Consider the following 17753-nt stretch of genomic DNA (forward strand, 5'->3'; position numbering starts at 1 on the left):
ATGCCAAGGCTTTGCTTTCATCAGTTGCAAGTGACAGAAAAATTTATCAGCCCCCAATGCACAACAGTGCACTTAGTATTATTACATTACATCCTTTCCCTTTTCTATTACTCCTCAAGGTCATCCAGTTCTTCCTGTATGTGAGCTCCCTCCTCCTTTGTACTGAGGGTGGCTTCCAACCTTTGCTCACTGGCAGATTTCATTAAAATTCTTTTAATAACCACAAACTTCTTAAGCTTAACCCTTGCTGGACTACACAGCATCACAGGTTATCTCCTTTGTGAAAGTCCCTTCACAGTTTCCCTTATGCTTTCATATTCCATTTCCCTCTGGACAGATTGTCAACTTTATTTACTTACTTTTAAATTATTAACTCTTTTCATATACTGACTATTTTATCCACAATGGAGGAGTTTTTCCTCTTCAGAGGCATTTTTGCTTTCTCTCACAAAGCTGCAGGTGGCATTGCTTGTTTTAAATATTCGCACATTAGAAACACAAAATGTTTTAAACTGATGTATCAATTACACTTTCACTTGCACAGAGAATTCAGAGACAGAGCTCGGCTCTGAAGATGACACAGTCAAGCCAAACAATTGGGTATTTATAGATACATATATAAAATTAGTTCTAAAAATGAAAGCAGGCATATTTAGGACATGTCACAGTATTCAATAAGAACATTCATTAGGAATCTAAATTGAGTCGGAATGATGTTAAAGCAATTTCAAATAGGTGTAAAAAAAAAAAATTACAGGACACTACTCATAAGGGTTTTAAAAAAATATGCTCATAAGTAATTCCTCACCAAGACTTCCCCATTTCCTCAAAGGGATCTATCCAGATGTCTCCCTGTTTTATTAGTTTCTCTGCTAAAGGAGCAGTTGCAGCATCAATTTAGTTGCTTAAGCAGAGTCAGCCAGACTTGGATTGCCAAGTACATTGTACTTTCAAACTCATACACAACCCTGTTCTAGAAGTATCACAACTACATCTACTCACCTTTGCTTTTCTGAATTTCTCAAGTCATGCTATAAATTTAGGTGCAGATTCCGAGCAGCAGCAGCACCAGGAGTTTCTGCACTTAACAGGTAGGCCATGCACATTCATTATTAAAATAATTTAAGACATACGTGGGTTTCTCTAAATGAAAAAAAAAGTTTAGAAGTTTGCAAGAATTCTTTCTTCTTAAAGTCCCTGTTAAACCTGGATACTGAAAGAAGAACTTCTCCTTTGCTTGCCTGAAATATAGCCTGTGATCATGGTTCGTTAAATGCAATCAACAGCATGAGGTCCCTCAAGTTTGTTTTGCACACGATTTGTGTGTGGTTTGGCTTCAGGTTCCCAACAAACTCATCATACTCTCCAATGTTCAGGAATTCATATGATTCCTATTAAAACATAGGCAACAATATTTCACAACCTCTATAGTTTTTCTTTAAAACCAATGTATAATGTGGCATTAGTAGTCTCAGTAGTTACACTGCTCTTGCAACTTCCAAAGTAAGTGTGGGCTGCATCTATACATCAGGGATTCCAGGCTGAAAACTTCATCTGCTGCTGCAGCAGCAGCAGCAGCATACAGTTTCCAAATAGCTGTCCCACTAACCTAGTTACATGCCCAAAATCAAGCAGAAGTTTGATCCAAATGCCACTGGTAGCACTGCCCTGCCACCTGGATTAAAGCTACATGATATCCTGAGATTTTGTGATTGAAATACATGCATGAAAAATCCACTTGCATACCTGCCAGCCAGGTGCTTACGTTCATTTCCCTTCTCTTTCTCTAACTCCAGGAGAATTTCCTTCCCTGGACTCTTACGTAAGAAATCCATTCTACAGTCACATCCTTTTCTACTACTCTCATTTCTACTCTCCCCTACCTGCCTTCCATAACACAGTGCGGCTTCTACACCTATTCCCTCCCTCTCTCTCTCTCTCTACAATACCTAAGAAACAACATGGCAGGGAATCAGGTGTGCTCCAGAAGGTGTGCGTTGACTGAAAAGATGCTTGGAAATGTGAGGCTGGGTGCCTAAGGCTGGTGGATTCCTGTGCAGCTGAGCCAACAAAACAGCTGGTTGCTGAGGCAAGAGTCAGTTCCCAACTTCCTGAACTCCTCTCTGCACCATTATGAATGAGTCCAGCAAGCACAAAGGTGGACACCAAAAGCAGTCGGAGTGAGGCCGGGAAGTGAGAGGGAATGTGACCTGCCACCTTGCTTAACTGTGAACTGTATCCCCTTACTCAGCCTTGTGGAACCCTGCCCTAAGACTGCAGACACGAGGCAGCATGGCCCTGCAAGGAAGCAGCAACGTCACCTCTCCATTCATCTCTGTGGTGTCCCCCTCCCATGTGCTGGCAAAGCTCTCTGCACAGCTGTATAATTAATTCACCCGCTTCAGCCACCTTCTTTTTCAGACAGATCAGTTTTCCAAGCTGGTTCACTAAATGTCTGTACTGTGTCCGTGCCATGCAAGGAAAAACGGGCACTGCAGTGGCAGGAGGCTCAGTGCACAGTGGGACTTTTCCCTTAGCAATGGCAGCTATAAATTTTCACATTACTTAGGACGCAGTTGGTGTTTTCAATACCTGTTCAGAGCATCTGCTTTATGCCAAAGCTTGGTCCTGCGAGATGACCAATAATAATTTTCCGTGACAAAAGAATAAACATAGATACAAGCAATGACTGCAAGTTACAATCATGCAACCAGTCATCTTCACTAGGCAAGAAAAACTTGACCTTACCTTAATGCTCTCTTCCTTTGGAGCAATCGGGAAGGTTTAAATCTGACTGAGTTTCCTTTGTCAAAATCTGTGAAATGAAAAAAACCACACCATAGTGAAGATGCTTTAATAAATGGGGAACCTGTAGGAAATCAGTTTATAGTCTCCAGTCATAGCCCTTTTCCACTAGAAAAGACTGCACAAAGGCCTTCCCTCTAGTCAAAGGAGCATAAGCTGGCATGTCCAAGATGGTGATAAACCAAAGCTTTGCAAAAATGAGTACAGACAGTAAACATATCAAAAGCAACAACACTTTATGGAACTGCCATGTCCTAATCCTAGTATTCATGGTGTAGCACTGCAGCCTGGGGCTATCATTTAAACTCCTTGACTCAGTTTCCCAGCTTATAAAATGGGCGGTAGACATGTTCACGAAGCACTCTGGAAATAAGAAATGCTGCAAGCAGCAAGAGCCTTTTTGGCTGCAGCCTAGCAATACTACAAAAACTGCATATTCACTGCAGAAGTCGGAGATGCCCAGCTGAGGATCTGTTGCAACAACAGTTTTACACCATCTATGACAGAAATATTTCTAAAGGTTGTCTACTGTTTGGAAGCTCCCATTTTTTTCTGAATAGCCTTAGGACATGCTTACTTTCAGAGAGGAACAGGTGTTTATACTGAGAGCAAAACTGTGTCAGATGCAGCCTTATATTCAAAAAGTATGTATTACAAAGCCACTAGGTTCCCAAACCTTTGTGAACCATAACAAGCAATGGGCAATCTCCCCTCTCCCCACCTAGATTTAACTTTTTCATTTCTGAAGTCAAGAGCATCATCAGAGGATCTAAACGATGACCAGTGGCAAGGGGGACCAGTGCTCCCAAGTGCCATCTCCCTTCATTCAGCAATAAGGATGCTATTAAGAGACCTTAAGAGAACTGCTAGCCAGGAAGGAGGGGAGCACCTGGTCCATGACTGCTGTTGAAAAACACATGAAGCTACTATTAATTTACTTGCGATGGGAAAATTGCCTTCCGTCCCCATCTGTATTGTCAACTACCCCAAGACCCTAAATTAATAAACAATTGGTCACTGATGCAGTGTTCATTTTGCAAAGACAGACTTGAATGTTACACAAGCTGAACTTCAGAATGATTCAAAAGCAGCAGCATCCCTTTTACTCTACCTGAGAGCTGTGATTTAACCATTTCAAAGAAGAGCTAACTGGCAAAAAAATATTTTTTGCTTACACAAAATAGTTTAAAATCTAGGTAGCCTTTCAAAACTTTTCACCCTCCTCTTCCACTTCTTTCTGCCACCTCTCTAGGTAAACAGATTTAAAAAAAAAAAAAAAGTTAAAGAAAAAAGACCATTTTAACAGTCTGATAAAGAGGCTTAAAATGTGAAAAAAGGCATTTTTTTAGGCATCTGCTACAAGTTACTGCAGATTTCAAGCTGCTTTGCTAATAGCATTCTTCAACTTTAATAGGCAACTTTTTCCTGTTTTTGTTAACATTCATTTTCTCTTTCTAGGTAAATGGAGAGTAAAACACACAGATTACACTGAAATGTCTTGTTAGACCAAAACAGAGTATTATAAGAAAAACAGTATGAATAGTATATAAATCATTATATTTTACACTACAACATTAAAAAGAATACTCCATGCCGTAAGTACCCTCTAAAAAGGCCAGATTACGTTACTGTGAGAAGAGTATGCAGTAACTTAAAAAGCCCAACTCAGTATCAGCTTAGCTAATCAGAACCAGGCATATCTTAAATTTATAGCTGTTCTAACAGGATATAACCCATCCTATAGTTTTTGGCACTAAAACAGCTGTCCACCATGAAAACCACAAGCAGACCACAGAGAAATTCTCCCCACCCTAGCCAAAACTGGAGAGGGGATATGAGAAGGAAAGAAAGTAGCTTTCATTGCTTCACTGGGAGAAGGGAGGGAGAAGGGCTGCTAAGAGGGCGTACACAAGCCAGTCCAACTCTTGCTACGTATGAAACACATTCAGTAACATTCATACATACCACATCTATAATACCTCAAAAACATCTTAGAGCTGCTGTATTTCACAGGGGCAAGCTCTTCTCTTCCCCCCCCCAAACACAGAAACCCAACTAGACAATTATATTCTGTTACACAGTTTTGATATTTTATGTATTTCCTCCTGTTCAAATTAAATCCCATGTGGGAGGGATTAAAGTCCAATAAAACTTACTTACTACAATATGGAAGTCTTAAAATTAAATACAAACACAGGAGAAAAAGTAAAACAACTCTGCTTCAGAAGAAAATAAACATGTCCCCAGAAGAAACGTCAGTTTAACACAGTCTTAATGCAATGGTTAATTTAAAGAAGAAAACCCACCCTCACAGTACCTGATACACAGAAGAAAAATCTTTGCAACAGCATTTTGTTCCTTCTTTCACTGAAGAATTCTAAACATGCTCGTAACCACATTAAAACAATTTTAAATATTTGTATTTAAAATTAGGAGTATATTTACTGAAGTATAAATCAAGCTTGCTCACAAGTTTAACCATTTGTTCAGTCTAGTCCCCTCCCTCTTAGGCACAAACTACAAGATAAAACCACTATCCATAATTTAATACATAGGAAATTAAAAATGCTGAATTAAAAAAGAAAAGTAGATGCAACCTTCCAGTGTTACTTAGTATATTTAAAGGCCCTAAGTCGGTGGCAAGCTAAGCTAATTAAAAGATCCATCTAATCGGATATTTCAAAAGTGTCCTTTAGAAAATAATGAAATAGCCTAGGTGACTAACTGCATACTGATTGCTAAAGTAGCTAAACGTAGCTGCAGAAGATCCAGTCAAACAATATTTACACATGCATACATATATACGAGAGAGATTAAACACACACAAATGAACTGCATTTTCTTCTATATACTTGGAACTCTTACCTTGCTCCTCAGAGTATTTAACATTTCCCAAATAGCTGGAGATCCAAGGATTTCTGAACATGGTTGCACAAACAAAGGATTCAGCAAAGAGAAACTACAATAGCAGCTAATTCTCAACCAGCCACAGCCCTAGGCCTGTCTTAGCAATATCGTGTAGAGATTTTTCATAGCACAGGACTGGAGCTGTCAGGCTATCGCGTCCCAGGGAGTACAGTAAATGCATAGCAATAGGCTGCAAGCTGGAGCAGCTCAAGCCAGTAATCAGATTACAAACAGAAATTAGGCACATGAATGCTAAAACAGATTGGGCAATTGTGATTGGGAGATTTACAATATTACCACTTCAAAGATCCAGCCAAATCACACATTATATTCCTGCAAAAATGAATGCAGAACCCCTAGATCTTCATATTAAAAAAAAAAAACCAAACCAAACAACCTCCAAGAACAGGAATAATTCCTTCATATCTCTAATCAGGATAAACTGCAATGCTTGCTTAAGAAAAAAAGCATCCAGGCTGCCAAAAAAATGGACTCTGTTAATCATATCATTATGCTAAATATTTTGCCTAACTATTAGTTGGAACATTTAAAACAGACAAGATTTATGGATAACATATGAGCAAAATTACTGGTGGGGGTGGGGATTTAAGAACAGACACCATAGCTCCAAATATTTTAATTTGAGACAGAAGGTGTAAAATTGCACAAAAGTACTGTCTAGCTACCATATTTTTTTATTAAACAGTTCTGATGGATTTTGGATTGAAGAGTCAGAACCCTTTATAGTTCATTTTGAAAGTCTGGAAGTATTTGTTTGAAATAGTGTAATAACCCTCGCTCAATCTTCCACGCTGAACTACCTGATCGTCTAACACACGCACACAAAGAAGCATTAAATATGTGACTGAAACAGGTCCATGCACTTAACCCCATCCAGCCAAAGGCAGTAACTGCTTACTAGCTTCCCTCCAACAGACTTCTTCCCTTCAAAAAGATTTCAACTATTATCAGTAGAAAACTTACTGCCAGGCTGGGGTTGTCAGGACCATGAAAAGATAGCCTAGAAACACAAGGCTGAAGTTCTTGACTTTTCTTACCTGTTCTTATGATATCTGGTACAACCCTGATCCATGCTGGGAACCTCTATGTACAGGCAAAATATAAGCAACGATGCTGTGAAAGAGACTGCTTAACCACAATTGAAAAATATAATCTATCAAAAACCTATTAATTTCTGTTGGCTCACCATGAAGTTGTATTTAGCCTAGGTCATCAAAACACTGTTTTTCATGCTAACAAGTTCTTGCAATGGATAGAAGAACATGTACTCCATCTTGTCTAATGCCCCTACTATTTCTATTCATTTATTTATTTTTAAACATTAATAATGTTCGAGTCACCTTATCCAAAGCACCTTTTATTAGCTGATCTTTCAACAGTCCAGAGCTCCCTGGAACGAGAGTCACCCAACACAATGAACATGACATTGAAGCCTCTGACTCATCAAGTAACATCCTCTGTTCAGAAATACTTGATGGTACATACCACATTTTTTTCTTTGCCTGTAATCTTACTGGCTCTCACATTTCATTCTAACCACTTCACGGCACTACCCATAGAACACAAATCGAACACTGCTGTGGTCTCTTGACCAGCTGCAAAGGCCTACGTCTACTTGACCCTAGCACATACAAAAGTAGTAACAAAAAAGTGTAATGTCAACATGTGTCCAAACTTGCCATTAAACTGAAAATCCACTTTATGGCCTACACATAAGTGCAGGTGTGCTTAAAACACAAAAACAAGACAGTGCAGAAATTAACAAAGAAGCTGCTGGTAACAGCTAACGGAGACATTCTGGACCAGTGTCTTGTGTGGGTATACCAATAAAAGAGATGCCCAGTTCTGAAAATGTCTCTTCTTTCTGAACCCTGCTTGTGTAAAGGCTGCTTGCTTGATCTTGTGAATAGAGACATTATTACCTGGAGTATTTTTAAGCACCTGTAACTCATCTGGTACACAGTATGGGAACTGTTTCTCATAAAGCACAGATAAATAACACTCATTTGATAAATCTGATGGATGCAGTCTTTAGCAAGGTTGAAGGAGAAGTTAGACTTGACAGCTGAGCTGATGTAATAGTTCATGGCTGCCAAGAAAGACAGTTCTACCCGTTTCTCTCTGCAGGACCTGTGCTAGGTCCTGCTCCCCTAGTGACCCAGTCGGATGACTAAACTGGTAGTAAATGTTCCTTTTTATTTTTGCTGGGTAGGCTTTTTGGGAGGTGCCAGAACAAAGAAAAAGGCACAGGATCTTATGATCAGGAAAGGGATCAACCCTTCTGGCTAACAAAGGAGGTGAGCTCAGCTCGATTGTCATCCCTGTGTCTGGCAATGCCCCGTATGACAGAGAGGAGGGGTGTGTTTGTATTTGTGGAGGGAGGGGTCAGGCTCCTACATTCCCCTCTGCTGTACATCATCGCCAACATTTTGTCCTCAGCATCCTCCTGGTTAACGAGGCGCAGAAGGTAAAGCACACAGAGCTGCAGAAAGACAGAAAAACTCTAGAGTGCCTTTCAGAAATGTGTATATTTTAAATGGGTTCTTGCTTGTGCCATTCAAATTCTACTTACAGAACACAGTAAGAAGCCAGTTTCTCCAACAGCTCTGGCTATCACCTATAAGGAATACTTGTGATAGGCTTTGGTGCAAGTAGGACTCCTTTCCCTACTATGTACGGCTGGCATGTCAAGAATACAGGTGCCAACTCATGGAACCAAAAAGAATTATTATAGCAGAAAGTAAAATATCCAATGAAAGCAACATCTGTAACAAGGTCTTCACAAAAAAAGCCTACCCATACACTAGAGTTTGGCTTCAAGCTCTCTTTTAGGCTGGAAGGTGATCACCAGTCATTGCTCTGTGCATGGTATCTGTGAATTCACATTAACATCACTACTGTTAATACTGAAACCATGCTACTGTGCAGAATCTGTGACCCCAGAGTTTGTTCAGCATCACCACAAGACGAGGGGTATGTGCCAACACTGCTTCCAATATTAAAACTCTTAAAGCCATGAGGTGCTGGAGCCCTAGGGTATTACACCAACACTATGCACTTCACACAGATCATTAAGAAGATATAACTGTGGGTAACTGACAACTTCCCTCCCTCCTTTCCATCAAAAAGGGATCACCTATTGCAAGACCTGTCTCTGTGCTGTTCCTTAACCAGCTTTGGCAGTGGAAAAGACACGTTGCTAAAAACAGTAAGGCAGCAGGGTCAAGCAATGGTATAAAGAAAAGAAGTCTTAGATTTAGCTTTTTGCTGCTTGTTTGGAAACAGCAAGTTTAAGAGCTAGTCTTTCCCAGAAGAAAAGAAATACATCTCCAAATACTTGATAAGGAAAGAAGGAAGAGTATTTTGTCCTTCAAAGAGATCCAGTGTCCAGGTCAGAGAAGAATGCTCAGGCAAACTACATTATCAAGGCTGCATTACAAATTGGTAGTAATGTTCTCCTCCTCCTCTGCCATCATTAGTTCTTGAGCATTAGCAGTGTCCAACATAAGCAAACAAAGAGAGAACAACAGTTCAGCCATCAGAAAGGGGGGCAGCCCAGCTGGAAGTTAAGTTTGCAGTCATCTGGGCAAAAAGCTAGAGGTTAAGCATGCATACATTTCAAATCTGAGACTGCTCAAGAAAGACCAGCTGGCAGCTAAATATCGTTCTGAAGCTTCCCACAGGAAGAGAAGGAAAATATCTTCCTTTTGTCTGGCAAAACTAATCACTATAATCAAAGTTGGAGTTTAAACAGCTTGCAAAACTGTTCCCAACTTACAGGGCTGCCAACCCCAAAGCACTGAAGAGTTATGAATCAGGTCCCACCAAGATCAAGTCTTTTTTCTTTCTGAATTTTGATCACTCAAGAATTTATATTTAGAAGTGTTCCTCTGTGATAAGGAGAACTAGATACTTCGTTGTGACTTGCAGTTATCATAAAACCAAACATCAAAGAAGCCCATGACAGCTGTTTAAAGAAAGCCTAAAAGAAAAAAAAACCAAAAAAATCAAGAATGCAGAGGAAAGAAAACCAACAGTGACTGCAAAGAAACTTTCAGCAAATATGCTAGTTAGGTAAACAGGATTCTGAGCAGCATGGAAGACTGAGATGATCTGTATAAGTAAGATGATGAAATCATTTTCATACACACTTCATGGGTAGAAATCTAAAGGAGCTCATGAATTTTATTGCACTGCTGCTCTTCTGGACAAGGAGAGCACCCTTGGAAAAGCAGGTCAAAGTAAGCTGTGCCAAGATCTGAGATGCTGTGGATGCTTGCAGGAATGAAGGTCAGAAGAGAGGGCTAAACCAGACCACTGTTTTCCATCACTCCATCTGACCTCCCCTCCCAGGCCCCAAGCTACTCACCCACCTCAAGGTACCCTGTCAGTTTCTGGCATGTAGGCGTGTGTTTCCAAAGGTAAGTGGTAAGGCACTAGAAGAGCCTCCCTTTTCTTATTTCCCCTTCCTCCCACTCTTCAGCAATTTCTGCCAAGGTGTTAAAGAAATAATTTAGCCCAAAGCTAAAGGACAGGTAAAAAAAAAAATCTTACAGAAGATTACTTCAGTAGTATAATCACTTAACAGGAAGTTATCACCTCAATTCATGTTCAAGCATCCTAGCTTGCAAACACAGGATGTATTACTGGTTGGCAATGGCAGTCAGCTTTGTCTTCTCTATCCAAACCCTATGTATGTGGGCAAGTGATACTCTCATTTCCTAAATGAAGGCCATTCATATGAACTTTTAAGCTAGCATAAAGTTTCCTGACATGGTATCATCCCTCCAGTGGAAAGCAAATACAATCCTTTTCACTTTGCTTTCCCCCCCGCTACTTCCACTATACAAGAGTTTCTGAATAATGATCCTGGCAAGAAGATTTCTGTTTGACTATTGATTATGTTTTGGACAAGTCTTCAGATAAACTTCAGCACTGCACCGCCTGTGTGGTATACTTTAAAACAGGTCATACGCAAAGAGATCAAAAAAATGATAAGTACGGGACTAAGTTTTTTAGTACACGATGACAGATGTGTTAAAAGAATATGGCTGGTCTTTTTGTACTGGCTATTTACTTATGTGCTCTGGGCAAAGGGAGAACAATAGGTGTTTTTCCATGCACACTAAAAAAAGCCCCTCAACTTTCCAGTACTATTTCAGATTTGAAGAAATCTCACTCAAGTCATTAATTTTAGCAATGAATTGCTCCTAAAAGGAGATTTTGGTACCTTTCAATCTTGCAACACATTTTCAGAATAAGGAACATGAAGGTAATGTCCCCTGACATTCCTACATCTGATATCACTGTTCACAAAACTGTATGGCAAGACTGTAGCATCATTAAAAGATCTTCAAGGTTTTCCTCTTTAGGAGTAAGATCAGTCTAGACTAGCTCCTTAAAGGAAGTTCAAAGGCCATGCACCCCGTTCACATGTAGTGATCAGATACACCAGTGAGGCACATCATCTGAATTGAGTCAGACGTATTTGTCTGTGGGCCCGAAACAGTTAACAGAAGATATCAGGCGTGCGCAGGGCCAGGGTTAGGCATGGACTGAGCGAATGATTGGAAACAAGGATAAGGCAGGAACTCCTCTCCCAGCAGTACGTACAATTTAAATGATGAAACAGCCCAAGGACTTTGAGGAGACACAGGTTTTTACCTAGCAAAACAGTATCTGAGAGCATTTCACACTATGAATCACTGTAAAGCCACTGCAGTTCAGATTGTGAAGGCACAGGGTTAGCCACGGCTCTATGGTCATCCTTCACTAAAGTCATGACAGAAGCAGCAGCTTCTTCTTTACTACTGCAGTGAACAAGAGCTTTGCTGCTGCAGTGACTGAGGACTTAAACTTCTGTTGGGAGAGACTGTCTGCAGAACTCCCATCCTCTAAACAAGTGACCAGTGTTTCTAAGATGGGTTTCTCCATCTACTGACACTTCTAGTCTCTTCAGTCTCCAGAAAACTTTCTGCCAGAGCGCAATACAATCAGCACAAGGCCATCTCCCTGCCTGTAGTGGCAAGTGGCCCCATGCAGTTAAGCACCGCAAAAAGCCCAGCCATGCTACTGAGTTTTCTCCCAGCTGCTCTTGAACACCTCTGCACTGCTATCTCTGCACATGTGTAAAAGCCCAATAAGGGAGCAGAGAGAGGCATGCATACCACAAAGAAGAATTTATAACAAAGTTCTTTGGCTCTTCGCAACAGTCATCTAAGGAAAACATCAGTTTTGTTTACCACTGTGATGTGACATTTCACAGGCCACATCATATCCCTGCATACTTACCTTGAAATATAACTGCCATTTTCAAGCCTCAGGCAGACAGCAACCTTGCAGACAACAAATCCGTGACCCCAGCTCCCATCCAGTTTATAGCACGTTGCAATGCTTTCTCAGAAAATTAAATATTTAGTAAAAAAAAAAAAAAAAAAAAGCAAAAGCATTATTCAAGAGCTGCTGGTCAAGGCAGGACAGCTCAACTACAAGCTGCCACTGAAAATAATGTCACTATGAAAAAGCATGTGTACCAGGCTTAATTTGCATCCAGCATGGCTAAGCAAAAATTCATAAGGAAAGAAAATCTTGTTAGTACAGTGATGCTGCAGTTCTGGAGCCTGTTCTCTAGAGAGCAAGTTTAAACTCATAGCAGCCACGGCCTTTTCTCTTTATTGCCCTCATACACTCCTAAGGCCCCTGCAAAAATCACAAATGTGCCCTGTGCTCAGGAGGGTACCAATCACTAATAGCAAGTTAATCACAACTCAGATCTGAAGAGCTTTTCCAGAGCTGCCCAGGAAAGCTTGCACAGCATCTGCCTGTACTGTACTTGTCTAAATCTATGGGGATTTTACTAAAGGAAAAAAACACAGAGACTTTTTTTTTTTTTTAAAGCCTTCTTCCACATGGAATTCAGTTTTTATGAGGTGGGTATGAAGCAACCTAGTCAAGTGCTGGTCTGCACACAAGCAGTGGGTGCCAATATTCCCCCTCTCCTGGGAGCAGGATCATTGCTTTAGCCAGTAACAGTCTTCCAACAAAGGGCATAAAACTGCACAAGAAGAGAGAAGAAATAAGTTCTGAAGTCATACCAAAACAAACAGACAAAAAAATAAAATTCTTCTTAGTTCAGGTGTGTCTCAAAGCAGGCAGCACAAGGAATGAAAACACACTTCTTAGCAAAGGCCACCAGAAAGCCTTCCAGTATACGGAATGACAGCATGAACTGTCATCCTAAGGTTATAAACAAGCACATGAAAAATATGTCAGGAAAGAGAACTACAGTTATTAACACTTACACAACAGGATTTTATTTTTTAAAGCCATCTCTGGCATAATTCTTGAGATTTGCCAAGCAGAGTTCAGTCTCTCTGACAGCTGGGTTCAGACAGCAGCAGTTCCCTGGCAGCATGCTGTCAGCGCCGCAGTACTGGGTCGTATCTCCCGGGGTCTGGGCTGGATCTGTTCTGGGCTGCACGCTCTCCGCCATCATCCAGCATGTTCTGTCCCCAGACACCACCGCCGCAGCTTGCCTAATAAGGCCACGCGCAAGTTGACTGGCTGGCTTGTAGGTCACCCAGTGTTTACCTTGCAAGCCGGCAGCACAGCAGCGGCCGGAGCCTACCTACCCCTTTGCGCAGGCGGAGGGGGCTCGGCCAGTCGTCCTCAACAGCTGTGCCACCCCTCTGCCATCCCTGCTCTTGCAGAGCTACGGGAATCTCACAAACTTCGGGAATCTCGGCAGATCAGTGCTGGTCAGGAGCTCTCGCTGCTCCTATGCAAGAGGTTAAGCTCAGCCAACAGCTCACGGCTGAGGGAGACATACTTCAGTTTTACCACAAGCAGCATGAAAACTGCAGCAAGTTCAGGTACAGTTTTCACCACAGTACATTTTAGGACCACTAGAGTGAAAAAATAATCAGGCTTCTCCCTGCATGAGTTGCTTGAAAGTAGGCCAGCAGCATGCGTATAAACAGCCACCTTCACAGCTCCAAGACAGCAGACAGGTACTTGTCAAACACCAGAACCAAGTGAACTAGATGAAAGCGAAGTACAGATACTCATTTGAACACTACTATTTAATTATTTAACACTCTTGATCAGTTATGGTGAGATTCACTGCAACTCAGACAGATGGCTTCGAAAGTAATGATTTACTCTCCCCAAAATAGCTGTCTGGCAAAAAAACCCTGCTTCTGCTGCTCGCTGCCTCTCTTATGATTCAGACTAGTTTTTCCATTATACCTCTCCCAAGGTAATTTCAAGATGCTGGATTTGGACACCATCCTATCCTCTTTCCCAGCACAGAGTCTGCAAGGAAAGCTACAAGACCGCTCTGTGGTTAGAGCCTGCAGACAGGAGAGCAGCACGGGTCACCTCCTCCCACAGCCCTGCGATGAGCCCCCTCCAAGGGGCTGTTCAGAGTGGCTTTTTCCCTACAGGTCAGTACAGGCAGTGCATTTCTGTCCTTCATTCCCCCCATGTCTGGCACTGAACAGTAAAATACCAGGACAGTTCAGATGTTATTTGTACCCTCATATTTCTAAAATTGGCATCCAATTTTCTAAGCGCTTTGCTGTCTTGAATGAAGCACCCCCAGCAAGCGCACTGCCGGAGGGCTGGCAGAGACTGTCCCTGGTCAGCAGTGACGGGCACAGCGAGCACAGGTCTATGGGAGGACACTAGAGAGCAAACGGAGGATCCTGCCCATTGCCCTGGAAACTTTTAGTTCTTGCATTTTGTAAATGCCATATCACAGCTCCTTAGTACTAGAAAAACAACACAAGCCTGTAAGGCTTAAATACCTACCTAGTACCACCAGATGTAACAATACATTTACCAAATTATTCTCACAGCTAGAAAAATCTCTAACACGCTGGGAGTAAAACCTAAACCATTATTATCACCCCACTGAAAGAAACCAAACTGCCATGGTTATGGCCTGTTCCTGCAAGGAACCCGAGGTTCACACTATTATAATTAAAAGTGATAGCATATATGGCCAACTCACTCTTTAAATAGTGCATATTAAAAAACACAGCTGGAAATCATGCTGACAGTTTGTAAGTTTAGCCATTATCATTTTGGGCTGAAGCTGTGCCCAGATGCATACACAGATCTTGGCTCAGAACTGCTGATTTTCTGCTAAGTCTATTCTCACCCAATACATGCTTCACTAATACAAAGAAATGGGGCACACACATTCAAAAAAGGGCCAGACACGATTACACACAAGTAGTCCTAAAATAAGCTAACTCACTTTGTGTCCAATTTGCTTAGATCAGCAGCACAGTATGCTCTTATGACTAGTATCAATAATGAATGCTGTAGGAAACTAAACAACACACTAGGAATGAGACAGACTGGCATATATGCATTGGACCTGTTAACAGAGTTAGAAGTCAGCATAGCTCTGAACTATGGAAGCAGCCACGCTTCACAGACAACCAGGCTAGGACGAGATAAAACCTCTCCAGCTTGCACTACTTGCTAGAGGAAATGGGTTCACCCATTCATTGCTAGTCTCTCAGAATGCACACTGAGAAACTCAAAGTACCAGGGGAGACATTGTCCTCGTGGTTAAAAAGGAGAATCTCAATAAACTCAGGCACATCCACAAAAAACACTGTGACACCCTCACAGGTGACTGCTTATTTGACACCAGTTAATTTAGGATCGTTTGTGTAACTGCATATTAGCAAATGCTTTCAAATTCTTTTACGCTTTTGCAGTTTTAATTTTAAATGGGAGGTAAAGTAACAGCTGACTTTTCTCCATTTTAACACTCCCATTTTCCATCTTCTTTTCACACACATTAAGAATTCCAAAAGACAGGCTTCAGGAAGGAATTTTTGGGACAATTTAGAAATACAGCAGTATCTCCTCCACTGTGCTAAAGATGGGAAAAAAAAGAAAAAAGAATTAACATTTTTTTATCTGTATTCTGAATATCTTAAAAGCAAAAGGACAGCTAAGTGGTTGAGAAGTCACTCTCACGAAGCAGCATGGCTTTTTCATTGCTCAGGACAAAGCACGGTTATTGTACTCAGTTATACCTGACTGGTGCAGAGCTAAAGAGTAAAGTTCTCACAAATCTTCAAGAACAGGGTAGAAAAGTAATTTCAGCAAAAGCTATGCATATCAAAGGTGATGCTGAAAGAACAGAGTAATGGCTCACATAAGACCTCCGCTTTAAATCAAGGCTAAAGAATTTTTTCCGCACACGTTCCCCCAAACAGGCCGCTTCCCCCAGTGACCTTAAAAGAGTCAACTGCCACCCCAGCCCTCAGTCACACGACAGGAAACACATCTACCATGTAACCAACAATTGCGTGCTGCAGGCACACATTCAGTGGGAAGGCATATGGGGTTTCAGTGAGATAAAGGGAAGGTGCTCTCCCCTCAGTGTACAGATGGTCAGTTCAAGCTCAAAAGCAAAATATCGTGACTTTGTTCAAATGAAATGTAGTGAGCAGAGAAAACAGCCTACAATCAAAAGAACAAGGGCAGTTGCTTGGGGAGCTGAGAGGTTTGTTATAGTCCAGTCTCCCTGAGCCACCTTGGGAACATCCAGAGGACAGCCCCCAAGGCTGGTGCAACCTTGATGCCTGTGTGATGGCTGAGAAGGAGTGCTCTGCCACACCACAGCTTTTACTGCCACATGGGAGGAGCTCAGCTGTACTTGCCCCAAAGTTCACCCATCTTCCTGAGACAAACTGCCTTTCCCAGCTTGACTCCTTTTAGTCTCCTAGCTCTCATCCTTGCCAATCCCTCTCCTCTGATTTTATTTCTGCTGCCTTCTGCATACCCCCACCTTCCTCCTCCACCTGTACCCCATTCTCTGGGTAATTCCACCACACTTGTATTCTTCAGTGTTTCCAAATCTACTTCCACTTCTCCCCTGGCTCTTCTTCAGCTCCCACTGCAGATTCTCCCATTAGAGACCCAGTCCCATCCCAGCGGCTCTCTTTACCCACTTCAGTCTGCCCCCTTGCCCAACCAGGCCACTTTCTTGAGCAGGGTTTTGTTTTTCTGCTCCAGGAGGCTTCAGTAAAGGGCTGTCCAATCGAGCAGACTTGATACTTAACTCTTCCCTCTACTAGGTGAGATCTGTATGTAGGAAACTAAGGATGTGCATTCGTGAGAGCTGAACTAACCTGGAGCACACAAAGCTTAACTTCAGCAGCACACTATGGAGCAGCCTGACAACTGGAGGGTGATAGTGTAAGCATGCTGATAGTCTTGGACACTTCTCATTTGCAGGTAAATTCCCTTCACCAGTCAACTTGTTTGTCCCATGAATAGCATCAAAGGAATGCTGTGCTGTTTGAAGAGAGGCACTGAGCGGGTGTAATGGGAAAAAAAGAGACATCCCTTAAAAGAGAGAAAAGACAGGCAGCTTGAACAAATTAGAGTTGGAAAGAATGAAGGACTCCCTAGATATCTTGATGGTCATTGGTTATTATAGTAATACGCTAACAACCAGTTACAGAAAGGGTGCTGGACTAGGTCCTTGCAAGGCAGGCCTTACAACTCAGGTTTTGAAAATATACCCACAGCGGTATTTGTCTAAAAGTGAGGCAAAAACACTGACAAGGAATGGTGCATTATCATCGAAATCACAGACACACACAGTACAATGCTTCTTAGCCAGCAGGACACAGTGGGACACAGGTCTGTGCCAGGTGATGTTACAAAATCCTCAGTCACTAGGGGCCCGTCACATGTGAATGCAGTCTAGTGCTGAGCTAAACGTTCAGCTAGCTCAGGCGAGGCAGCAATGTGTTCAGCTGCTGCAGGACAGAGCTCAGGAGGGGCTGCAAAACCCACCAGGGAAACGGGGCAAGTTCTGCAGCAACACTTCTCTTCACCACCCGCACCACACTCTCCAAATCAAGGAGCTTGCAGTTCTCAGGAGCAATGAGATGTCACAAGCCTTAGGGAATTTTGGGGTGCATGGACCCTGAAAAGCTTTGTTAAAATGCCCCGTCATCCTCACAGGCCCCACAGCCACAGCT

General features: G+C 42.0%; 1 protein-coding gene across 21 annotated transcripts in view; it reads right to left on the reverse strand.

Annotated features, from left to right (window-relative positions):
* SVIL (supervillin) overlaps positions 1 to 17753 on the reverse strand; it is a 142189-nt gene that overhangs the window by 64392 nt on the left and 60044 nt on the right. For 20 of the 21 annotated variants that reach the window (XM_075046657.1, XM_075046619.1, XM_075046718.1 and 17 more), the window contains one exon: positions 2749 to 2815. Coding sequence is in view for 18 of the 21 variants with exons in the window: in XM_075046619.1 (XP_074902720.1) it covers positions 2749 to 2815 (67 nt within the window). In the remaining 3 variants the exon portion in view is untranslated. Of the gene's footprint in view, positions 1 to 2748; positions 2816 to 13034; positions 13214 to 17753 lie in introns of those variants that run through there. The other variant, XM_075046584.1, reaches the window with a different exon arrangement.

Source organism: Buteo buteo, chromosome 2, assembly GCF_964188355.1.
Source record: "Buteo buteo chromosome 2, bButBut1.hap1.1, whole genome shotgun sequence".
Classification (NCBI taxonomy): Eukaryota; Metazoa; Chordata; class Aves; order Accipitriformes; family Accipitridae; genus Buteo; species Buteo buteo.